At 32.4% G+C, this 27,819-nt stretch overlaps 1 protein-coding gene across 1 annotated transcript; it reads right to left on the reverse strand.

Moving 5' to 3' along the window:
- Window positions 1-27,733, reverse strand: LOC145304074 (uncharacterized). The gene is made up of 10 exons (XM_080145834.1): window positions 27,639-27,733; window positions 8,233-8,324; window positions 5,348-5,475; window positions 4,950-5,049; window positions 4,453-4,550; window positions 3,604-3,667; window positions 3,020-3,132; window positions 2,228-2,315; window positions 1,527-1,587; window positions 1-315 (listed from the first exon to the last, which is right to left on the reverse strand). Exons 1-10 carry the CDS (start codon window positions 27,726-27,728, stop codon window positions 109-111), a joined length of 1,041 nt encoding a protein of 346 aa, XP_080001960.1. The 5' UTR covers window positions 27,729-27,733; the 3' UTR covers window positions 1-108.
- Between the last annotated feature and the right edge of the window lie 86 nt (window positions 27,734-27,819).

Genomic DNA, 27,819 nt, shown 5'->3' on the forward strand with positions numbered 1-27,819 from the left:
CATAAATACTATACATTTCTGCTACATTGCTACATCTTTTTCTTTAAGTAAACTCCAACAAAAATTTTTATGTTTAAATTAAAAATTATACCCCAACAAAATCTAGAATTAATTTTGATCAACCCTTGACTGAGCATTAATAATAACCACTGGACCAGGGGTGAAGGGATGGGGGGTGGTGTGGATGGTTGGGAAAGGTGGGGCGGGTGTGGTCACCCCATTGTTGTTGCTGTTGTAATTCTGTTGATGGTAAACATTGTAGGATTTGTCCTCCTCAACCCTACGGCTGCCAGCAGGGATAGATGGAACTAAAGCCTAAACAAGATGAATTTATGAGAAAACAAGGACGACACCATCCATAAAAGCAAAGCTCTGAAACTGTATAATAAACGAACATTAGGACAGTAGGGTGTCAGAACTTCTTAATCAGAATATATATGTATAAAAGTCGAAACAAAATTGTAAAAAACATATATACATTTTTAGGACTTGATTATACAGATGCTTCGATTATAACATTGTACTTTGTCGTACTATGAATCAGTATTCCAAAAAATTTATCAATCGGATAATTATATCACACAAAACTTTGTTGAGGAAAAAATTTGATTTAACATGTGGACGTAAGAACATTCTGGTAACGATTACAGAGTTGCTACGCTTTTTAAATCGTACAGACGGACGTACAGACCGACCCTAAATTTAGAAAAACTTTAAAATGAAAATAGTTTTTGTGTAAACCGATTCCTTCGAATTGAAAAGTATAGATCAAATTTCAGCTATTATAAAAAAACGGCTAAATTATAGCAGCATAGATGTCAGACATGCAAAAGATATTCTAATTCTTTATTCACATAAGTCAAATAATATAGCCTGATAGATAGACAAACGTTTTGGTGTAATATAATGATATTGAGTAAAAATAGGACGTAGGACTTTCCTTTCATCAAAAAATCATCTTTAAAAAAAGTATTTAAAGTGCACAATGCACAATCACATACAGACCAATAAATCAGATTGTTTTGTTTTCAGTGACGCAGCCACTTACTCCTAATCGTTTTTCCTTGTAATTTGGAGGAAAGGGTATGTATGTATCATTCGTTATATCATAAGGCTGTAAAATATTAATGGAGGGGGAAGAACTTTAAATAACCCTCATCCCTCTTATCATACCTTCACTACATTTATTTATTTTATACAATAGAGTTACTAAAGAGACATATTGTCTGAATGGGCTAATAGAAGAATACTGACGGAAAATTCAAGAGATCTTATTGGTTGAAACTTTTTACAGATTTTGGTACGTGAGTGCATAATTTTTCCATTTCGATCGCATTATGAGTCAGCTATAAATTGTCGCATAACTTAGGATTAAGGATTAATAGCTTCGTCTAAAATTTCATCGCCCGTATCTCGTATATAACAAAATGTAAACAACAGTTTCTGTCTGCAAAAATTGCCTCAAATTTTGACGAAAAATGGGCTCAGTTGAACCATCTAAATACACTATGTCTATATTTTTCTACCTGACTCCATTGAATAGAAGATTGAGGCGCAGCTGGTCTCACATTAGGATCTGATTCAAATCTTAAATAAAATTTAATTAGTGGAAGAACCAAACAGTAGCGGACATTAAACGAGAGAAATGTAGTTTTATTAAAAGGTCTAACACTGTAATCAAAACACGTAGGTAAACCTATAATATAAACACTTAAATATAGACTCACCTAATTGGCAGTGACCTTCAGGTCGCAAATAAAACAAAACAAAATTTTTGCGGAAAATAAATATTGTTTTGTGTATTTTAGGTTAGGTTCAGTAAGCTTGGAAAAGCCACGAAGGAAATCAACCCGCAGGGGTAGGTGCTGGCTTAGTCAGAGTTACCCGCTGGGGCTAGAAACATGTTTTCTTTCACAAATTGAAAATAAGGGGGACTAAAGCGTTCGGTTGTTCAAAGATATGAGTTGAAGCACAAAATAGTTCGTTATAGTGCCTATAAAAAATTACGTCAAACTGGCCAACCATGCATTGGTCAAAAAATGCACACTGGCCTCGCCTGCTATTCGTAATTTAGTTGGCCTATCATTTGTATTGTATGATGTCATTTTTCATGGCACTATACAGAGTAAGATAAAAAAAAGCTGTGAATTTGAGCATGAAAAAAAACTATGTACTCTACTCTTTAATTTACCCAGTGGGTACGTGCGTCTGGCTGTCTGTACTGTACCTGTTTCTAATATCAGGACTATACACTCCTCTACCATCGTTCCCGCTAAATCTGTAGATTTTTATTCCATTTATTTCATCATATGTTCCTGAACAGATTATAATTAAATATTTATATTTTGTATCACATATATTCGTTAACTAGGGTCTGTCTTGTCCTTGTTTGTATTGTATTATGAACAATTGTCCGCGGTTACGTACATGAAAAAGAAAAACTTCTATAAATCTAAGAGGACATAGTTCAGAACAAATTTTACTTTGATCAAGGGAAAATCAGGGAAATGGAGGACAATGGATTGTCAAAATTATTTCTCCCCTACCCCTTTCTCTTAATTTTATATACTCGTTTCTTTATTCTCGGCTATGTTCCCTAGAAGCCTCTAGGGGCACTTAAGGTAGGAGGGGGAAAAGTCGACCTCATCCCATTTTAAATTTGAGTTTGAAAAGAGAAAAAAAATATGTTTTAGGGGGAAAAGGGGTGAAGACACCCTCCCCAAAAATAGTTTAAAACCTTCCCAGAACCAATAAGAAGCTTTACTGGCCGGGAGAACAGTATCAGCGGTTAGCGAGATCCTTCGGGGCAGACAAAAAACAGACAATATAAATTACTTTATATAATAGGATTTGCTCAGAGACTTTTGCGTTTAAAAAATGAATCTTTATTAGATTGTATACAAATTAACTGTCTCCAATTCATTTCACCAAAAAGGGGAAATTTGTTTATCAAACTTGGGGTATATTAATTTATCGCCCATTGAACCGTATCATTTAATATGCCGGAGGTAAATATTACCTAAGTTAATATCGTGTTTCTGTTGGACAGGTAGAGTTGGTATGCCTTGGTTCTGTTGTTGTGATTGTTGTTGTACTTGTTGTAGAGTAGGTGCGGCAATATTCAACTGATTTCTAAATTTAATTTGTAATTCATTACAGGAATAAATTTTATATAGTTTTATAGAAGGACAGACGGACAAAATGAGATGTAAAGTAGATGCTATTCGACAGGAGAAATCTATAACATAAAATTAACCACTCCTTTTTTTCTAGCAGTCTTCAATTACCCTTCTCCAGGAAATTAAATATCACCTTTAGCAATACAGACAGGTAAGTGAAGATGTAATTCTCACTTCAAAAATATTTCACAAGTCTATTTCAAATAACAGCCATTTAAACCACGTTTTCCCCGATTACCGACAAATAAAAGTGATTCTATATTTGATGATCACTTCTTAGAGACATCTTTAAAAATATTTCAATGTTGTAAATCAAATAACAACCGATTTAACCATGTTTCTCTCAATTCTTTTAAGAAAGAAGTTTATTTGGATGTACAGAGTAGCTTCGCTACTTTGATCATCAAACAGGTATTTATTTTACCTGAAAATATTGAGATGATTCCTGTCCACTCTTTGGAAGGGTTCTGGGGCAAGTCCTTTGGCCTCTTCAAAATATAAACAAGATTAGTTTTCATGAAAATTTAATGGGTGTCCCATAGAATATTATGGTTAGCGAACTACTCTTAGGTTGAGAAAATCCAAGTTCAAGTCCTCTCATAGACATTGCACTCTTGGTTAACAAATGCTGTTGCAATTATTTAGAATACAACCACTCAACCTTCCTTGAGATGCCTTTAGGTTGTAAGGAAGGAGATTCTACTAATCAAGTAACCAATGCTTTCCCTCGTCCATTCTCCTCATTCATATTAGAGTGTCATAAAATAAGGTGGTTTAATATGGAACACCTGCCAAAACTCTAGGCCAGGGTGAATCCTAACTTCAGATAATCAGGGCTACATACATACATGCATGCATGAATATATTATTGAAAAAAGGTTTCTGCCATTTCGTGTAGATACAGTAAAAGCCCAAGCTAAACGACCAAATAGGCTAAGATACACATAATGTAATTTAGAGAGACACTTATACATTCTACTACTTTGACAGATAGACAATTACTGCATAGAACGACTCAAAAAATATTTGATAGTAAAGTTTTCTTAATTTCATAAAACGACTGTAATTTATTTACATATAAATCATGATTGAGACAAATATGATGTTTTTGTGTTCAACAACGTTAGTACAATGTAAATATCATGAATAATAAGGAAAAGTTAGCCTACTAAGAAAATGTTATTTTTATTCGCTGAGGAAAATTTTAAGAATCAGCCATCAGCAGTGAAATGTCTCCAAAATAAATGTTAAATAAGATTGAATAAAGAATTACTTAGTTTCTCTTGTTGTTGGATAAACCTCTTTTTCTGTGGATAGATGGGCTTCTTCTTGTATACTTCGTTCTTGTTCTTAAACCCAATCGGGCTCCATCTATTTAAAAGTAAAAAAATTGCTAACCATTTTAATTAATGAATAGTTATTTATCAGATCGTATTATAAACAGCTTTAAGTGGATATTAAAAAAAAACTATAAGATTATGACCAGTTTTGTTAGCCCCAATGATAACTATGTAAATGATGAGAACTTAAGAAAAACTTTTAGCGATGGAGACGGGAAAAACAATTCGCCTGTTTTTTTGTGACATACACTATTACACATTAAAAAAACACGCAACCTCAGTATTAAGTTTAAAAGGTTTCGTGATTTTTAAAATTTGTCAAACTTTTAAATCTACTTCAGACATTAGAATTGAGAGGAGGGGTAGATTAATTTAATTTCTAATGACACATATGTATCTTTGTATTACTATTGCTTTATCTATAAATTACCTGTTATCTTGTAGTCGAATGTTATTATTTGGTTGTTGCTGTTGTGTTTGTCTTGGCTGTTGAAACTGTTGTTGACGTTGTGTGGGGTAATTATTTATACCTAGATATAATATTATTAGGATATTACTTTGTTATTAAAATTGCTTTACTTATCTGGGAGGATGAGGACATTGCAGTGTAAATCCCACTATACCCATTTTAAAACCACGTTATCTTATTCGTTGAAATACAAACTTTGGGTATTTTGATTCATTGTTTCCAATTGTCCAAACTTTACAACATATAATACCAATCTACTGATATAAAGACTCCTTTTTAAAAAAGGATATCTAATATTTAACATCTGTCCATTTTTTTAATTTCCAATTTTTTAAATTAAGATTTTTACATAAACCTACCTGAAGAGTATTGTTGTTGATTTCTTTGATTTGCAGCTGGTCGTACTTGTTGTCGACCTCTGCCTGGGGCTACATTCGGCGGCGCTGGCGGTAGGGACCGGGCAGCTGTCGACGGACGGCCTTTTGGTCTACATAGTTTAATAGATGATAAAAAATTAAGCATATCCTTTTAATAGTATACAAATGCAATGTTAAAAATAATGGCTGTCCTTCTGTCTGTCTGTTTGTCCGTCCTTTTTAAAACTTATTTTCATGTGAAGTTTTTTCTCTTCTAATAAAATATTAAAATGTAGGATTGGATTTACCTCGCCCTCTTGGAGCGAGTTTCACCTGTCTACAAATCCGTTCATGCAGTACTAGGGGCACTGCCACTTGTAAAGCTGAATTAGACAAGGGTTAAAAATTGCACTATTGTCCAAACTCTTGATGCTTAAAATCGTGATTATATGCTAGTACATATGTAGGGATATAGGAAAGGTGAATACAAGATAAATATTTAATATAACATGGTAAACAGGAATAGCATTTTGTTGAAGACCTCAGCCAGTTTTTTTTATATTTCATTGTCATATCTAATTTGAATGATATTGTATTCAACAATAGCATATATTCCAACTAAAATAAACTTATATCTGCCTGTCATAAATTTATGTATTCATAATTTTATAAGATGCCATGACAAATTGTATCTTATTTCATATGTGAGTTAACATTTTATCGTCTATTGACAATCCCTATATTCTAATTTGTAAGCACTTTGTAAGTAAAAACACACACATATATATACATATGTATATATATGTATAGCATGGTATGGTCTAAACTTTAAAGGCATTAGAGGTAAAAAAGATTAAAACGTGTGAAAAAACCTCGATGTTGTCACACTACAGACGTTGAAAGTGGCAATTACTTCTGCTCTGTCAAGTGAAGATCATAAACATGCAAAACTCTTTTCCTCAACATGGACTTCAAGACAACCAAAGAGTTAGTTGTTTTACAGGTGTAACTTGAATTAATATCTGAGGCGCTTGGCCAACAAATTTGAGATTGGGGTAACAATAGCTATAAATCTAGAGACAATGCAGGTTTTAATGGAGGAAGAGAACATTGGACTGTAAATTTTACTGGATCACGAATTTTATTAACACGTTCTCTTATTCCTTGTACAAATTAGCAGAATCCAATCTTTTCGCCAATAGCCTTAATCTACAGTAGAGTCAATTATGTTTATTATAATTGGGGTGTACAACAATTTATCGCCAATTGTCTTATCCCTTAACACCCTTAACCATGAAAATTTCAAATTATTCATAGAGTTAGCCTAATACTTGAGTTAGCCTAACTGTTCACTTAGCTAGATAAATCTTAACACGCTATAATTTTGATAAGTCTAAATACTATCTATTGTCAATATACAATAGGTCATTAATTCTAGATGCCCAATTTCTCTATCTATATCCAAGTCTAAAAGTGAGTTGTAGATGCGAAGATACTCTACACATACTTTACCTACCAGGTACGCAGATAATTTCCTGTGATTTTGGACTCTTTCTACCGTTAAATTATCTTTTGATTATACTTTTTTTTTCATACAAGAAAGTATTTGTATTTTCATTATACTTTATTTTAAATTTACGTTTTTTACTAAATCTATTGGAATTGTAAAACCTAATAAAACATATTCTAGGGGCACTTAAGGTGAGGGGAGTTGAAAATTTTTTATTTTAGATTTAAAAAGAAAATAAAATTTTTTGGGGGGGTTGGATAATTTTTTTCTAGGGGCGATATCCTTGGGAGGTAGGGGGTATCCTATTCCCAAAAAATTATAAACCTTCCCAGGACCAGTGAGAAGCTACCCTGTAAAGGAGAACCATAAAGGTTCAGCGGTTGGCGAGATTCTTTGGTACAGAGAGACAGACACACACACACACACAAACATTATGTTACTTTATTATAAGGATTGTAGCTTTTTCCAAAACAACAATGAACTGAATATTTTGAAGAGCAAAGCGTGCACATCTATTTATGTGTTTAAATCTTAGACTTTAGAGGTCAGGGGCGTTTGGAAAATGCCTATTTTGAAAATTTTACATTCATACTATACATGTTTATTTTTTAACAATGAAAAACGTGTTGGTTTTTTGTTTGTAGCAAAGCCTCTCTTTATTCTTTAATGTCTTTGGAATTACTACACTCCTAGTTACCATTTAAGTTACCAAGAAAGATTAATTTGCATTAGGTAATTTTATTAATAGAAAGGCCACGCTTTCTTGTGAAGATTCTCTAGATCAAGAAACTTAAAAGGGTATTGAAACATGGTCATCTTTGTCCATTTGAAGTGCTTCATTGCTTAGGAACTTGAATTGTAGATTTACAGTTTTGACTGCATAGATCAAGATGCCGAAAAGTTTTGACTGATACTATATAGGCTAGACTAAATATAGGTTCTGTATAATATAGATTGATAAACTGCAGAGTTCAATAGCTTTAGACTGTAAATTTAAATATTTTAAAATCTATAGACTATACATATACTATATGTATAGTCTAGAGTCTTGACTGTGTTTGCTATATAATCTAGACATCATAAATACTATTAATATAAAGTCTTGACTACGTACAAATTATAGAATCTAGACTGTGAGTGTGTAGATACTATAATTTCTAGACTGTATAGATACTATATATTTTAGACTACATATGATATATAATTTCGACTATATAGATACTATGAAGTCTTGACTGCATATTTACTCAAAGTCAAAACACCAATATAAACCAATATCGTAAACACTGTGTTCTTACTAATCATTGAATGCCAGTTGGACGAATTCATCCTTGACTGAATTAGTTTTAAACTTCGCTAGTTAAGAAAATTTTGTTACCTGGGTGGTATAAATTTAGCCTGTCCATTGAAATGAAACTTGGATGGGCCTTTTCCTGACAACCTCTGGTTCTTTAGCTTGTAATGGTGCTCCTAAAATCAAAATATCCTCATTATTTTCAATTATACTAGTGACTTCACCCCAAGAATGAGTTGGGTTAAACCCCAGTTTTGAACAAATGCCCAAAGTCATTAGCTGTCATTGTGTTTAACCTCCCGGGAAATTATTAAAATAAGTCTTAATTTTCTTTGCTTAACACTTTAATCTGTTTTAATCTAGTGTGACTAAAATTGTCTTATGTACATAACCTTCATTTATAAACAAGGATGATAATATACAAAAAAGCGAATCTCAACAAACTAGATTGAAAAATATAGTTGGATTAGGTCTAAAAATTGCTTGAATTACAGAATTCCTAGCATAGACTTTCCTAAACTCTATGCTAAATTGTACTTCATGTTCTTAGAAATTATTATTTTATGATCAAGGGGGGAGGGAGTTTTTTCATAGTAATCATAGATTTCCAATTCTTTGAGGATTATTACAGGAATCATCCTTGAAGTTCTTAAATCGATAGAAAATGCCTTTATTTGTAAACGTGAATTATTGATTGAAGAAAGATTGATTCAGAAGAAAAACATGTATTTAATTACTTTATGAGGTGGGAAGGTGCAATTTTTAATTGTCAAAATAATTAATCCTTTAATGAGTCTAACCTTCATTAAGACTGTGAACATTCACTTCCGCACATGTATTACATTATAATTATCAAATGTTGAAGATATGCACAAACTGCCTAATCCCTCTTGCTTAAATCTAATAATCCAGCAGTTTTATGCCTATTTAACCCTTAACAGTCGGGTCCCTTTCCGCGTTGAACGCACCCCATTATACAAGCATATAGAGCTAGAGGATTAAAAATTTTGTGCATGCCCTCTGTTTGATAAAGAATTTTACTATAATTTTAGCTCCTTTTAGAGCTAGAGGGCTATAAATTTGCGCAGATCCCCCCCCCCCCCCCGACCGATAAGTGTTACATCAACATACAGATGTGATCATATGCGGAAATGAACGTACATCTATTAATCTTCTAGTATGATAAGGGAAGGATTGGAGTATCTAAACGTTTCAACCAATAATATCAATCTACAAAATGGAGAATTTTGTTTAACATCAATAGGCATGTACATTGTACATCAATTTATCAAACGTTGTCTTACCCCTTAAGATACCTGAGAAGGACCTTCTATAAAGCAAGATAGACAATAGAGATACAAAAAAAATATAACCTAAAAGACTGACAAGGGTTTATAGTAATGTAGCTTTGCTCAATGCATATCGAATTTAATATAGTTGGCATACAGAATCAATCAAAGTGTAAGTACGTACAATAATGACTGAACATGCGATTATGGAGAAGCTTCGCCTAAAAAAAAGCTGCTCAAAGCATCCATACACAATGTAACTCACTTCGCGGCCTTAAGGGATTCAGGGATAGTACTAGGAGATAATTTTTTGTTCCCACAAATATTTCTATGTAAAATCATTTCATTGGTCACAAGAAACATTGGAGGTTAACGAATTATATGTCTTTGTCTTCCCCCTCCCTGGTGGCCTTGCATGCAAATTACAAAGAAAATTCAACATGGTTTTCGTACTAAAAGTTTCGGATCTACTGCAGTTCACGGTGAAATATTGCTGGTAACGAATATTGCCAAAAATCTATGAATTTTAGAGGCTTCTAGCTGCCAAACGGCTGAACGTACAGATCATGCCCGCACACTGTTTTAAGCAGCATAAAAAGGTCTACAAATAATCTGGAATAGTCATAAATCAATAATGCATAATTATCTCGCAGTGCAGAGAAATGCGCGAAAAAGGCCTATTTTACGCGTTTTTTCTTCAGTGAAGCTTTCCCTGTGCATCATTGGATCTTGGCTATTCCAGATTATTTGTAGGCCTTCTTATGCCGCTTAAAATGGTGTGCGGGTATGATCTTTACGTTCAACCGTTTGGCAGCTAGCAGCCTTTAAAATTCATAGATTTTGGCAATATTCGTTACCAGCAATATTTTGCCGTGAACTGCAGTAGATCCAAAGTTTCGATAATATTCTCTGGTAACAAACAATTTAAAAAGTTTACATCGTCTATGCGACAAACAAATCACAGTTAGGACTTCCAGACAAAGGTCTTTCAATAAAACATCGCTCGACTAACATGTATGAAAGACAAAAGTTATAGGCAGGATAGCTTTCCCAGTATGGATTCAAAATCAGTTAATATCCGGTGGATTAGACCCGGTTCTGAGCCATACTATGTATCTATCGTATTACAGACAAATTTTCCGGATAATAAAACAAAAATCACAATAGTTTTGCTATTACAGGATTTCGGCCTCTCGGTAATAACAAAACTGGTATTAATCTTATAATTTTTAATTTACAATCCGCGAAAAACTGCTTATAATATGTTCTATAAATAACTAATATAAACCTGTTCATTTAAAAACCTTTAATAAAAGAAATGTATGAAAATGTTCTAACAAATGGTAAGGATGCTCAAAGATCATTCAGCGTCGTATTATTAATTATAAGCTTTTTTCTTTCACATCACGGGAAAAAATTAAGTAAATTATTACTGAAGGCCATGTCGAACCTTGATCTGAGCAATAGATTAATTTTTGAGAAAAATCTTAAAGAATTTTTTTTATGTGTGTTTAAATGTGCAAGTTGGTATCTTGATTTAAAAATAATACGGCCCTGTCAAGTTTACACATATTCATCCATGCATCATATATTCAACCATAGGAGGACAAGGATGTTATCATCCATGCATCATATATTCAACCATAGGAGGACAAGGATGTTATTATCTATGCATCATATATTCAACCATAGGAGGACAAGGATGTTATCATACATGCATTATATATTCAACCATAGGAGGACAAGGATGTTATCATCCATGCATCATATATACAACCATAGGAGGACAAGGATGTTATCATCCATGCATTATATATTTAACCATAGGAGAACAAGGATGTTATCATCCATGCATCATATATTCAACCATAGGAGGACAAGGATGTTATCATCCATGCATTATATATTCAACCATAGGAGAACAAGGATGTTATCATCCATGCATCATATATTCAACCATAGGAGGACAAGGATGTTATCATCCATGCATCATATATTCAACCATAGGAGGACAAGGATGTTATCATCCATGCATTATATATTCAACCATAGGAGGACAAGGATGTTATTATCTATGCATCATATATTCAACCATAGGAGGACAAGGATGTTATCATCCATGCATTATATATTCAACCATAGGAGGACAAGGATGTTATCATCCATGCATCATATATTCAACCATAGGAGGACAAGGATGTTATCATCCATGCATTATATATTCAACCATAGGAGAACAAGGATGTTATCATCCATGCATCATATATTCAACCATAGGAGGACAAGGATGTTATCATCCATGCATCATATATTCAACCATAGGAGGACAAGGATGTTATCATCCATGCATCATATATTCAACCATAGGAGGACAAGGATGTTATCATCCATGCATCATATATTCAACCATAGGAGGACAAGGATGTTATCATCCATGCATCATATATTCAACCATAGGAGGACAAGGATGTTATCATCCATGCATCATATATTCAACCATAGGAGGACAAGGATGTTATCATCCATGCATTATATATTCAACCATAGGAGAACAAGGATGTTATCATCCATGCATCATATATTCAACCATAGGAGGACAAGGATGTTATCATCCATGCATCATATATTCAACCATAGGAGGACAAGGATGTTATCATCCATGCATCATATATTCAACCATAGGAGGACAAGGATGTTATCATCCATGCATCATATATTCAACCATAGGAGGACAAGGATGTTATCATCCATGCATCATATATTCAACCATAGGAGGACAAGGATGTTATCATCCATGCATCATATATTCAACCATAGGAGGACAAGGATGTTATCATCCATGCATCATATATTCAACCATAGGAGCACACGGATGTTATCATCCATGCATCATATATTCAACCATAGGAGGACAAGGATGTTATTATCTATGCATCATATATTCAACCATAGGAGGACAAGGATATTATACGACCATAGAAGCATCAAAAAAATTATCCATAGATTTCTTAATAACAAAGCACAATGATTTTCAGTGACAACGTTTTTAATTAGAAACAGCTTGCAGTGCCTATTAAAAAATGATGTCATACAATACTAATGACCAATGATAGGCCAGTATACATTTTACCATTGGTCATTTACAATTTATACTGCGGTCGGCGGGAAAACGGCGGCGGATCTTTATGAAATTTTAATACATTATGTAGACATGTAAGAAAAGCTTAAGTAGTTTAAAATTTGAAGTCTCTAAGTCAAAAATTGCGGCACAGGAGCCTTTTAAAGATTTCTGGAGACCTGGAGGATCAGGACCTGCAGGATCATACCTGGAACCTGAAATTGACTTTAACACATGTATTTCATATAGGGATGTACTATTAGAGGATATTTTAGTATTTTGGTAAGATAAAATGCTTTGTTTAAGTCAAAAAATATTTTTGCTTTTTACCAGAATGACCCTGCCAGGTTTGCTGGCATCCTGTGCCCGCCAGGATGGAGATATTCAAAAAATTCCAACTCTCAGTTATGTGTCATACCCATACTTAAAAATTCACGCAGTTTGGGCTCTTTATCTTTCAGACGCAGAAAATGAGATAGAAAAAACCGGAGGGGGGGGGGGGAGTAAAGGGTTAATTACCATGCACAGTTGTGAATTCTAGGAAATGGCAAATAAAAGAACTACACACAGAAACCATTTTAATGAGCATGAAGCATTAGAAAACATGCTTCGCACGCCAAAAGATTTATGCACAGGAATGAGAAATGATAATTAATTTCTTTTCTTTAAAATTGCTTGTACCGAAGAAGCCTATTAGGCAGTGTTCTTTCAATGCAAATAAAGAGAAAGGATATCATAGCCTAAAGTATATCAAGTTATAAGGATAAAAGGGCAGAGTAAGCGACCCAGCAATCTGACAGATATCCAACTCTTTGAAAACAGGACCAATGACTGGAGGTCCTAGCCGTGATTTGTAATACATTGCTCATGTTTATTGGTATGGCATTACCCTCAAATTTAACTATTGATGGTATGCTCAATGCTCATTCTCAAAACATAATAGCAGTAGGTAAAATTTTAACGTCTCTACTATGACACGGCTTTTATTAGCCCTTTTCCAGCAAAATTGTTTAGTAGTTTAATAAAAAAAGTCTAAATGTAAGTTTGCAAAGTGTCAAAGGTTTATGAATATAAAAAATTGCAACCTCTTGTAACATGAGGAAAGTAAAATTTTTATGCATTTGAAAGTACACTTAGCGTTTTTGTTTTGTTACATAATATATAAATAGTAGTGAGAATCACAAACGAAGATAAGTGTCCCTAATGGTATTTTCTTATGTCAGGCTTATGTAAGCTTTTAGTTAAGTATACCTTTGGAGTTTCTTAGTTATTGTTAAGTATTCCTAAATGTAGTAATGTCAAGTAAGACTTAGGAAAGGTTTAAGGTACCTTATAAAGTTTACTAGGGGTTCCTATTTTGTTCTTAGTTACATTAAGCTATGTCAAGAAAAAGCAGGTTTGATGATATACGAGTACCTTTTGGGTTATGTCTTAAAACAGCCAATTGTTTTTCTAACTAAAATTTTGGAAAAATATTCCTATCTTTTTTAAGTTTTTGAGCACGGTTCCTTGTAAATTCCGCCACATACATCCTATCTGTGTTATAAATAATAGCAAGTAACCATCTAAGGCCTCTTTAAAGATATTTTTGATTTTTTTAATTATAAAGAATGGTTACTTAAAAATATTTTTATAGGGTGATTTTTTTAATAGAAAATATGGTAAATTAACCTCCCCCAATATATATAAAAAACACAAATCATATTCAAATATTGGAAATGGGCAGGTGTCCTAAACATTTGCAAATTATTTTTTTCGTTAAAACGAATGAACAACAAAATATATGTGATCATTTCATTCTACATTTAAAGAGGCATAATTCAAAATTTATTACAATGAGTACACTTTTAGTTATCTATAATATTTCTTTTTTTCTATTTATGTAGACAAAAAAAACTTTGCTCTAATTAAGACTTGTCTTTCATATTTTTTTAAATTTTATTTCTTAATTATTTAATAAGGGTTACATAAAATTACTTAGGTACACTTAAAATATAAAAGGTATCTTATCTAGTTAAGTCAGGTAGAAAGCAAGTACACATTCTCATTCAATCCAGGAAGGGAGGGGTCATTGGGCTTTCTAAAATATTACATTAGTCCCCAAAGTTTTATTATAACGTTTTCTTATTCAATAGCTTAATAACTGTTGGGACTTTTTTCAAAATTTTAAGTGGTATGTTTATTAATCTTAATATCCAACCGTTTCAATAACTAATTGTACAGGACAATGACGTCCAAGCTTTTTTATGTTGGGGGGGGGGGGGGGGGAAGGGGTATAAAAATTAAAATGCAAAAATTTTGCCTAGGCATCCCCAAATTCAATTTGGACGGAATATCAATCTATCTACTATTGTCTTATCCCTTTAGATCCCTGATTTCCTCTACTTACAAATGAAAGATATGTTCATAGATGTTCCTTATATACGCCAAAATTTAAAAATAAAGTAAAGTGTAAAAAATTCAAGGGCCATTAAAAAGAGATATAATAAAGGGTGTCTAAAATATCTCGCTAGCTTCTGGAATAAATCGGTTTCTTTTCATGGAAGCTTCTTATATTTGTTATATTTGTAAAAAAAGGAAACTGTTATTCTTGCTTTAAAAAAACTTTTTAAAATAAAACAAACTGTTTTCATGCGCAGTTCTTAGTCCAGACACACACAGACATACATTCTATCTTTCGGCTCTAAAGATACATAAACCCCTCTAAAGATAGTAGATTTATAGAATTGCTTCAAAATATTTTGTAAAGGATAATTTTTTTTATTCGCAATTTGCTTAGCATGGTCCGAATCATGAATTATAATCAAATGGGCAGATGCTAAACATTTAAAAAACCTTTTTGGTTAAAATGTATAAACAACAAAAAATAATATTAAGATTAAATTTTACAAAGAGACATATAAAAAAAACTTATTACAATGAGTATAATACTATTAATTCATGATCTTTCTTAAATCATTTTTTTTTACTTTAGTAAACTTGAAAAATCTTTGGTCCATAAAACATTAATTTTATGATTTTTATTTTAATTTTAATTTACTTTATAAGGCTTACCTAAATTTTACATTGAGAAAGGCTACATACACTTTAGTTAAGCTTAGCCATACATATAAAACTAGGAAACGTTTTTATAAATAAGCCAAAACAAAATTTCTTAACTGCAATACACAATTTTCAAAATTTCAAAAATTCAAGGAAAACAGGTTCTCAAAGCTGCCTAAAGTTTCCATGCATAAAAAACTTCAGCATAAACTTTCTAAATTAACTTCATTATTTAACCAAAAAAATTCAAAATGAAGAAACGCTAGGAGAGGCTTACATAAAAAGATAGGGTATACTAAAAGGGTTCTTAATTGGAGAGAAAGCAGGTAGACAATAAAGAAAGGAAGGGGGGTAGACAAGGGTTACTTAGAAATTAATGTAAGTATAACTTTAAGGAAGGCTTACATAAAGAAATAGGTATACTTAAAGTGTTCTTAAATGGAGAGAAAGCAGGTAAAAATTCAAAAAGAAGAAATGTTAGGAGAGGGGAAGGGGGGTTGACAAGAAGTACTTACAAATTAATGTACGGTTTTCATGACAAGTACAACTTTACATAAAAAAAAGCAATCTTAAAGCCAAACAAATAGAATTTAATTGGTTATTTTTAAAAACAGCAAATTAATTGTTCTTTTAGCTTAAAATTTTTTTTTTTTTTAATTTTAGGACAAAATACAACTTTTTGGGAGGAATATTTTCCATTCCCCCCCCCCCCCACAGAAAATGGGAGGTGGGTCACAAACTCCCAAAATGCTAACTTTTTTGTTTATGGTCGGAATTAAAAAATCTTTTCAAAAAACCTTAGAGTAGAGTTCAAAAGGTTTTTTTCAACTCCTAGTTATATGCCATAGCCATATTTAAAAACACCTAAATTTATTGAGGGGAAGGTGGGGTGGGGGGGTTTACATCCCCTCCCCCCCATTTGGACGTCCCAGCTCACAGACAAATATCCTATTTTTGTTATTTAAAATAGCAGCTACCCCTCAAACTTAAAAGTTATTAGATTCACAAAGAAAGGTTAAAAAAACAGGCATCCAAAGGGATAAGACAAAAGCCAATAAATTGATGTGCAACCCCAATGATGATACACAAAAATACCCCTACTGTAAATTAAAATTTATGGTTGAAACGTTTTAACAATCAACTTAATGAAACAACCAATCAAATTTTACTAGTCCCAAAAGTTATTAAGCCAACGAATAAGAAAACATTATTTTAAAATGTTGGGGACAAATGAAATAAATCAGAGCTGGATCTTTAAATCATTTCAATGGTGCGCTAAACCACCCCGTGCACCATTGAAATGATTTAAAGATCAAGCTCAGGTATAAAGTTAGCAGGGATAAGACAAAAGCCAGTAGACTAATGTACAGCCCCAATGATGATACACAAAAATACACCTACTGTAAATTAAAATTGAGTGTTGAAACGTTTGAACACTCAACTTAATGAAACAACCAATCAAATTTTCAAAATGTTGTTATTCCAACAAATAAGAAATTGTTATTTTGAAATGTTGGGGACAAATGTAATAAAGCTGAAAACCATGTTTGTGATTTAAAAAAAATTAATTTCGTTATTGGTATAAGCTAGTAATAAATAGCCCATTGTCCCCTCTTTCTCTATTAAAATAAAACATGTGATGTTTTATTTAGGGTTGGGCCGGATATCCGGTGTGGCCGGATATCCGGCCGAATACCGGATATTGAAACTATCCGGCCGGATATCCGGCTCTTTAATTTTTTATACTTTACACCAAAAATCTCTGCTTTTTAAAATTTTAAATGGCTATAATTTTCTTATTATTGAAGCTAGAAGAACATTTTTTCTGAACAAGTTTAACTTTATGTAAATTTATATAAGATATCTGAAGAAATTTTTTTTTGCTACTTTAGTATCTGGTAATTTGGCCGGTTACCGGATATCCGGCGTTTGAAATCAGCCGGATATCCGGTATCCGGTATCCGGCCAAAAAAGTATCCGGCCCAACCCTAGTTTTATTAGCAATTTTCTTAGCATAGTAAAAAAAGTTTTCAGTGTTCTTTTCCCTAAATCAACACTTAATAATAGATAGGCGAAGCATTGCCAAAAAATACTTTAATCAAAAATAAGTCATTTAAAGCGGTCATTCAAGTTTTGAAGAAATAAAGGAACACCAATAAAGAAATTATCAAGTAAGAATTATTAAAAGGTATAATATAGATACATACTCCCAAATTCAGCCAATAGGAATACAGGGGAGGATCAATCTGCCATATATTGGTTAGAAAGTAAACAGAATTTGGTTAGAAAGAGCAATTATCCTTTCATATCATACTCAAAATGAATCAGCTATAAATAGTCTTTCTTAGGATAAGACTTTGCTTAGGTTAATCATACGGTTAAAAAATTTCTTCCCTCACATGATGTAAAGCATACAATAATTGGGTTATCTGCTGTACACTTTAGGAAACTAGAGCTCGAATAGGAAATTTATTTCAGCTGATCACTTTGATGAACTGAATTTAGTTTCCGAAAGTGTGCGTAGCTTCCGCGTCCCATCTCAATATTTGCTACTGGCTAAAAAAGCTTCAAACTTCAAAAAAAAAATCAAAATTTGAAAAATTAAATTTTTTGAATGTATAATGTATAAATCGTTTATTCATTAAATCGCTTTTCCATTTGACCGGAGTCGCTGAAAATAGGGTCTGCAATAATTGGGTTATCTGCTGTACACTTTAGGAAACTAGAGCTCGAATAGGAAATTTATTTCAGCTGATCTATACTTTTGTACTTTCTCTGTAGAATATTTTTTTAAAGGTTATTATCTAAAACAGCTAATTGTTCTTTTAGCTTAAAAATTTAAAAAAAGTATTATAGCCTTCATTAGTTTTTAAGAAGTCCCACACACACAGACACACATCCTGTTTTTGTTATACATGATAGCTACAACCCCTCTAATATTTAAAGATGTTAGATTTTTAAGTTAGGTTAAAAAACGTTTTTTAAAATCGAAGCTTTTCTATAATTAGGGTCGGTCCGTCCGTACGTTCGTCACAGAGAGTTAGCTCTTTTCGTTAGTTTAAACAGGTTAGTATTGTCCTATCGATTCCAAACTTTGCATGATGATTCCTGTAGTAGTTAGGTACAATTTAAAAACTCTATAATCAATACCAGAATGTCCGTACGTCCATTTGAAACATGTCGATTTTTAACTTTTTTGACAACAAATTTTTGTATATTAAAATTATCCGATTCTTCAGATTTTTTTGAAAACTGATTTCTTATGCAACAAGGTAAAATGTTATAAGTAAAGCATCTCTATAAACAAGTCCCAAAAATGTTAGTATGTCCTTAAACAGTATCATCCATTTAGGCAGTTTGCAACAAATTTACTTACAATATTCTTTGTACTGATGCATTAATATTCTGCTAATTAAGTTCTGACAATCTACAAGTGTTAAAGTTTGTTTGTCCTTCCATTTCAGAGCTTTGCTTTTATGGATGTTGTCATCCTTGTTATATAGTGATTTCTTACCTTGGTATAGGCACCATGTGAAATATAGGTAAAACACATGACACATAATCGAATATTAGAAATAAGCAAGTGTTGAATCTATTGTACTTTTTTGTTAAAATGAATGAACATCTATATAGATGTTAAAATTAAAATCTACAAAGAGTCACATATTATCAAATTTGATATGTTTGTTACAAAGAGTAGCTTTTATTTCTATAAGATCTTGCCTTATAATTTTTTTCTATTGTAGTAAAATTAAAAATAATCCACACAAAGTCGACATCAAATTGTCTGCATATGAAAGAATTTTAATTCTTATTATTTTAAAATTAATTAAGGTAACCTTTATTTATCATAAGTAAGGCTTGGAGAAGTGGATCAAAAGGGTTGATATATGAGTTAGGGGCATTGAAAAGGGGGAGGGGATTAGACTAGCTTTACATAAAGAGTTAGGTATAGCTAAAGGGTACTTAATTGGAAAGAAAGCAGGTAGAGGAGAGAAGAGAGAGGAAGGGGGGGGGGGTTGATAAAGGTTACTTAGGAAACTTATGTAAGGTTTTTAGTAAAACTTTAAGGTAGGCTTACATTAAAAGTTAGGGACACCTAAATAAATTAAGGTATTCTTAAAGGTATGAGAAAGCAGGTAATTTTTCTTTCTTCTCTAACTTGTTTTAAAACACCTTTGACAACCAATGAATAGATATTTAAGATCTAGATGGTCTATCTGGCATCAAATTCTGTTATACATATAAAGCGGTTCCTATAAGACAAACCCCTTTGTTAATTTTTCAACTTTTTTATTTCATGGGTGGGTGATCTCCAACACCACCTTAAATTTAAAAAAAAATACTTTTCTTTTATTTTATATTTTTTGGGGGTTGAGTACCCTCCCAAACCCCCTTAAATTAAAAAAAAATTTACTTCCATTTTCGAACCCAGTAATAGTGTCGGACTGATTATGACGTAACAAAAAACATTAGCCAATGAGAGGACATTATTGACCAATGGTAAAATTCATAGTGGCCTCTCATTGGCTAATTTTTTTTGTTACGTCATAATCAGTCCGACACTAATACTGGGTTCCCATTTTCAATTTTTCAATTTTTTTCTTTTATTTTTGAATTTTTTTGGGGGTGAGGTGACCTCTCACACCCCCGTAAAAAAATTTTATCTAAAATTTTTTTATCTTCCATTTTAAAATTTTTCTTCCATGAAATGGGGTGACTTCCCACACCCCCCGGTACAAATATTTTTTTCTTCCACTTTTAATTTTTCTGGGGATGGGGTGACCCTCTTAAAAAATGTTTTGTCTTCAATTTCAAATTAATTTTTTTTTTGGAAAAGGGGTGACCTTCCACACTCACTAAAAAGATTTTTCTTGTCAAAGGGGGAAAAAATGGTGTGCGAAGCGTGCCGCAAATTTTTTTTAACCTCCTTAACATTTTTACCCTGGGGGTAAAATTTGCTTGGGGGGGTAATTACCCCAACTGAAATCTGTTTGCAGGGGTAAAATTTACTCCTGGGGTAAAATTTTTTGGGGGGTAATTTAAATTTTATTAAATATTTAGTACTAAAAATGCACTGGAAGCGCGCCAAAAATTTTTTTGTTAGAGATTTTTTATTTTGGGGGGGGGGGGGTATTTATCCCTCCTCAAATTGTTTGAGGGGGTTAATCCCCACTTCACCCCCTCTTTGGACATCTATGCCTGGAGGATCAGGACCTCCAGAATTATACATGGAACCTGAAATTGACTTGTATACCTATATTTCTTACTAGCGGCTATGCCCCTAGAGGCCTCTAGGGGCACTTGAGGAGGGGGAGTCAAATTTGATTACCCAATATCTTATTTTAGATTTTATAAGAAAAAGTAAAAAAAAATTTTGTTGGGTAGAAAAATTTTTTTTTAGGGGGGTTTGCCTAGATATACCACACTTTTCTGGGATCTTGCTGTGTCAAGTATCAACTGTTGGGAATATCAAAGGATGACTCCATGCAAAATTTGAGCCGGATCCGGCCAAAACCGGCCGTGAATTTTAAGAAAAACCGTTTTTTTCCCGGTTTTTAGTGGGTATCTGTAAATCGATTCAGCTGGAGCAAAACCGGTTGGAGGTACAAAAAATTTTACTTCACGTGAAATTTAGCCAATGCAATTGCCTACTAAAATGTAATTCATCATCAACTTGATTGGACAACTCTTTCTCCTCCTAAATGTCCATTAAAACCTCGGAAACGGCAAAAATCGCCAAAAATCATGCCTTCGGCGGCAAATACCGGCTAAACGGTCAGCCGGAGGCGAATGAAACATAAATAAAGAAATGTCCGCCTCAAAAAGTTGTTCAACATCAAAAAGATGCTTGAAGTCTCTAAAACGACTCCTTCCCCTCCTTTAAGGGGAAAAACTAAAAAAACGTGATTTTCAAAAGTATGCACACTTCGGGGGTGTGGGGGGCACTGAACCCGTCACCCCAGGGTCACCAAATATAAAGTCTAGGCGGCCCACAATGCTGAATTTTCACCAAGTGAAAGTCTTGTGTCATTATCTCTTATGAGAAAAAATTAATTAATTAAAATTTCAAATTGTGATTTTTTGATGGATTTCTTTGATGAAATGACAGGCTGGTCAATTTTTAGGCCATTTTTTGCTGTTTTCGGCCCTAAGAAAAAAAAATCCCGGATTGGATGAAGCACGACGTCGCTGCGCGCCGTCTAAAATCGCTGGTCGGCTCATTTTGGCCCCTCAAACCCTCACCTCATTCCATTTTTCTGTGTAAAGATTATAATTATAATCTTTTGCATAAGTCTGATTTTTTTTCCTAGTCCTCACAAATAACCAGACTTAGGTTGGGCAAAAGGTCCCGTGAGATTATCTCAAACCGTTTGGGCGTGACAGCCCAAAAACCGCAAAAAATGGCCTAAAAATTGACCGGCCTGTCATTTCATCAAAGAAATCCATCAAAAAATCACAATTTGAAATTTTAATTAATTAATAACTTTTTTCTCATAAGAGATAATGACACAAGACTTTCACTTGGTGAAAATTCAGCATTGTGGGCCGCCTATACTTTATATTTGGTGACCCTGGGGGGATGGGTTCAGTGCCCCCCACACCCCCGAAGTGGGCATACTTTTGAAAATAACGTTTTTTTCAGTTTTTCCCCTTAAACTGTTTTTAAACTATTTTTGAATGGGGGGTCAAAAATATACTAGGACACCTATAGAATCAGACTGCAGAGCCCAAATTTGAATTAAGTCCCCAATAAACTTTTTTTGGGGGATTTAAAAATTAATTTTTACTGTTGCTCTGGTCATTTTTACCAGATCAAAAGGTCTTTTTTTACTTCGTGTAATATTGTAACTTAGTGAACAATTTTATATAATTCACTTTATACTGATACAATAAAAAAAACATTACTCTGTTCAATGGAAATAATTTTTTTTCTTAAACAATTAATTTCATTAAAAAATCTGACATAATACAATAAAAGACATAATGCTGAATTTAAACCAATTAGAAATTAGAATTTCCGAAAGAGTGTTTTCACAAAGTGACTTATTTCAAACGTAGTTAAATAATTTTATTTAATAAAAATGAAAAGAATGAAAACCCTACTCATAAAAGATACATACTTTTTAAAAATATTTTTAAAAATATGTTTGAATAATCTTATTTTATATCATATTTGTATATGTGACAAAAATAAATTTGTTGTATTGCATAAACATTTGTTGTCATCTTAATTTATTTAACCCTTTACAGCCAATTTTTATGTGTTTTAATGTATAATAGACATTAAACATTTTTATGTTAATTCATTGATATATTGTAAAGAATTAATTTTTAATTAGTATTGATAGATAAAATCAAAAGACCTAACTTTACTGTATACTTGCATACAATATTTACGAAGCAAGACACTCTAAAAGCTGAGTATTTTACCTACAAAGGGAAGAAACATCACGATTCAGTAAAAATTATTTAATCCATAGTAAAAAATAAACTTTAAAATCCTAATAAAATTTGATGTGGGCAATTGTTCTCATTTTTGGCTTTGCAGTATGATTCTACAGATGTCAAAGTATATTTTTAATATACCTTTTAAAAATAGTTTAAAAACAGTTTAAAGGAGGGGAAGGAGTCGTTTTAGAGACTTTAAGCATCTTTTTGATGTTGAACAACTTTTTGAGGCGGACATTTCTTTATTTATGTTTCATTCGCCTCCGGCTGACCGTTTAGCCGTTATTTGTCGCCGAAGGCGTGATTTTTGGCGATTTTTGCCGTTTCCGAGGTTTTAATGGACATTTAGGAGGGGAAAGAGTTGTTCAATCAAGTTGATGATGAAGTACATTTTTTTAGGCAATTGCATTGGCTAAATTTCATGTGATGTAAAATTTTTTGTACCTCCAACCGGTTTTGCTCCAGCTGAATCGATTTACAGATACCCACTAAAAACCGGAAAAAACCGGTTTTTCATAAAATTCACGGCCGGTTTTGGCCGGATCCGGCTCAAATTTTGCATGAAGTTATCCTTTGATATTCCCAACAGTTGATACTTGACACAGCAAGATCCCAGAAAAGTGTGGTATATCTAGGGGTGCCCCCCCCATCATCATTTTTAATTTTAGTTAAAAAATTTAAAAAAAAAAATTGTGGGGGGGGGGTATTTTTCATTTTTGGGGGCGTTGGGGTTATCCCACCCCCCAAGAAAATAGTTATAAACCTTCCCGGGACTTATGAGAAGCTACCTTGTTAAGGAGAACCCAATCGGTTCAGCGGTTAGCGAGATCCTTCGGTACAGATACACAGACAGACACACAAACTTCCTGTTACTTTAGTATAAGGATGAGGATGTACTACTACAGGTTTGGGGGGATGTTTTATGGGGTTCAGGAAACCCTCCCCCAAATAAAATAAAATGGAGGGGATGAAAAATATATCTCCCAAAAAGCTGTATTTTGTCCAAAGTTTTTTTTTGTGATCCCCCCCCCCCCCCCCTAAGTAAAAAAGGATGTAAAAACAAAGGTTGTTGAATAAAAGTGTGGAGGAAGCGAAAATTCATTATCAAATAGGGGACATGCACAATTTTTTTAGCCCTCTAGCTTTAATAGGAGCTGAGATAATGGGGGGGGGGGCATTGAACTACTGATAAAGGTGCGGCAAGGGGCCCAACTGTTAAGGGTTAAGTCTCACAAATTATGGATCCCGATTGACCATCTAGTTCTATTATATCTATTGGTTAATTATACTGTAGTACTGCTGTACTTCCTTATTATTTTTTTGGTTATTTTTAAAAATAGCAAATCGTTCTTTTAGCTTGAATTAAAAAAAAATATTATGGCCTTAAATAGCTTCAAAGTTTCTATTTAATTTCTATGCACACACAGACATACATCCTATATTTGTTATACATAATTGCGGCTACTTTTCTAAACTTTAAAGATGTAAGATTTATAAAGAAAGATTTTAAATTTTTTTTTGTACAGAGTGATTTCTTTGCTTGGTATACAGGCACTACATGAAATATAGATAAATCACATGACTCATAATCAAATATTTGAAATGGAAAAAGTGCTGAATCTTTGATCCTTTTTGTTAAATTGAATGAACAACTATGGCGACGTGAAAATTAAATTCTACAAAGAGTTATATTTAAAACTTATTACAAAGAGTATGCTTTTAGCTCTATATGAATCTATAAGATTTTTTTCTATTGTATTAAAGTTTAATTTAATCCACAAAATTTTTTGTTAAAAAAATATATCAAATTGTTAAGCTAAGAAACAATTTTATTCATTATTTTTTTTTAATAAATTAACGACACCCTTAGGTAAACCTAGGTGGAGAATTATATGAAAAGGGAGGATTTATAAGGCTGGGGCATCATAAAGGGAGAGGGGTTTATGATAGGGATTCCTAAATCTTTTACTTAAAAGATAGGAAGAGTTTTTATTAATCAGCTAAAAAATCTCTTAATTAGTAAAAACAAGATTAAGATTAAGGGAAAAAATGTAGAAAACTTAAAATAGAATATACAGCCTCATGATAATTTTTAACGCCTCTAAGTCTAATGAAACTTTTCTTATATAACCCCAATTGAAAGAACACTAAGGGACGGGGGGGGGGGAGGGGAATGGTGAGTGTTATGGCAGCTATTCATTGGGGGGGAATCGTTTGAAAAGGGTAGATGTGGAGGGGGGGCTGGCAAAGGAAGACAACTTAGAGTACCTTATATTGATATGATAGGTTTATGTAAGGCTAAAGTATTCCTATCAAAATCTTTACCTAAGCTTGACATTACTAAATTTAAGGGTAGACTATCTCCCCTAAACTAAAGTAAGGCTAAAGATACCCTTATTTTTAAGGGGTCCCTAATAAACCGTTTGTGATTAGCTTTAGTATCTGCAATATCTGGACTGCATATAAGTATCATAGAATGAATATTAATTACTTTCAAAACTTTGCTTTTTGTAAGTCCTTGGAAAATTTAAAATCGTTACTGTCGTACATACGGACCAACATATGTTATTTGTAAGGTAGAATAATTTCCAAACTAGATGAGATACCTTTTATTTTAAAAAACAATGCAAGACATAAGTGTGGGTTAAGTGAATCTGATCTCCTAATTGTATATAAAGCTTAGGCTTTTCCCTTAAATTGCCTAGACGAGCATAAACGCCCAGCTTACTTTTGAATAAATTTAGAATAAGGGGGTGGTATAGTTTTTCCTTTGTTTGTTCAATAATCTAGTTTTGATTAGGTTATTTTGTTGACTGGATAGCTACACAGGGTAAGGACACAGCAAGTTTGGACTGCACAGGGGTTAAGCATTGCCCCCACCTTTTATTTCTAATTTATTTTAAAGATAAGGGTGAAAGCGGGGGGAGCACTTTAAGGGAATGCACCTGGGAATCTGATCTCCTAATTGTGTAAAAGCTGCGAATCGAAGCTGAAGCTACTTGATAACTCACGGATGTATGTATGGCTGTAACGCTCTTCTTGAGGACTGTCTCCAGACAAAACTTTAGCATTCTGTCAAAATTTGAATTTTTTGTGTTGATTATATGGAATTTAATGAATATGTTCGCGACTGACTTATTCAAATTACATTAATTACCATTATTTATTTATTAAAAAGTGGCCATGACTGACATATAATTGACATCCTAATCATATCATGACTATATAGTTATGTTAATATACCTATTACACATTATTTAACCACTGGACCGATTTAGTTCTTATTCTCAGAGAAGCTTAATGTTGGTAAGAAACTGGTTTTGTTTTGGGAAAGTAAATTTTTTACTTCTATAAAACTAACACTAATACAAAAATTAACCCCCATGAGCAAGAATATTATATTCATCTTTTTAATTCTATTTTGTTTTAACCTTAATATTTTATAATTATCTATTTTGATTGATTAAATCTTTACTTTTCTATAATTATGTATCTATCATATCCGTAGGGCTTTCAAACCAATAACATTTTTAATAATATGTAATTAAAATGGTAATATTACGAGAATTACTGTAACAAGGTCAATTATGTACATAAGTGGCACAGAAAACTAGCTATATAAGTAAAAACCAATCTGAAGATTAAAATTATTCCTTGATAAGTTTGGATACTAAAGGTTTGTACTTTGTACAACCCAATCTTATTTTACAATAGCATTCTGTATTTTTGTATTTAAAAGAAATTAGTGAAGATATTTCAATTTTTCTTAAGTACTATAAAATTGTTTTATAAACAAACCATAAAATAGGACTTATAGACAAGCTTGGCTGCTATAGGAAATAAAAGTAATTATGCCAATACTACATGAAAGATAATTTAAAACCAAATTATTGCCAAATGATAAAAAAAACAAGGTCGTTAACGACCATGTTACGCCAAGATGAAATCATACTCATAGTACAAATTTTTTTTTATAAAAATATAATTTACATTTCTGTATGATGTAACTTAGTTTCATAAATAGTAGAATTTACTAAAAACTTAAGGCTATTTAAAGAAATCAAGCGTTTTCAATGTGAATGAATATCCCATATAGATAGGTGAACCCTATATTTTTTAGAATACAATGATCGTTTAAATATATGTTAAAAACATTTATTATTTTACAGATTAATTAAAAAGTATATGCAAATGCATGTAATTTTAGAAATGATCATCAAATCTCAATTTTGTACTGCTAATTATTCAAAAAATATCCGATGCCAATGAAAATAGTATAATTACTAAATAAATCAAAGGATTTAATAATTTTTCATGAAATTTATCTTTTTTTCTTAAATCTTCATGGCATTTTTGGTGTGTAACTTTTGTTCTCGTTTTAAAATTTTGAGAGAAAATAATTGTTTTTTTATCGCATCATATTATTCCTGTTTTGTTTACCCCGAGGCTAACAAAATAGGGATATTTTTTTATTCTTGGAGAATTCTCTATAATACGATAATTGTCAATTTAGTATGGCTAAGAATCAGTTCTAATCCAGCGGATATAAATAATTTTCTAAGCCAAGCTGTAAAATAAATTTTCATTACCTTTTTGTTGTTTATTTTCCTGCTATGTCTACTTGAACATATTACTACTGAACAAAACAGAAATACAAATATCAATAAACTTAACTTCATTTTTTTTATCTGAAAAAAAATATTATCTATGAATTTCTCATTAATATTTAGTATTTTGTCGATTGAATGGTATTTGAGAAGTTTTAGCTGA

Source organism: Acartia tonsa, chromosome 13 (assembly GCF_053477335.1).
Source record: "Acartia tonsa isolate MP-2025a chromosome 13, ASM5347733v1, whole genome shotgun sequence".
NCBI lineage: Eukaryota > Metazoa > Arthropoda > Copepoda > Calanoida > Acartiidae > Acartia > Acartia tonsa.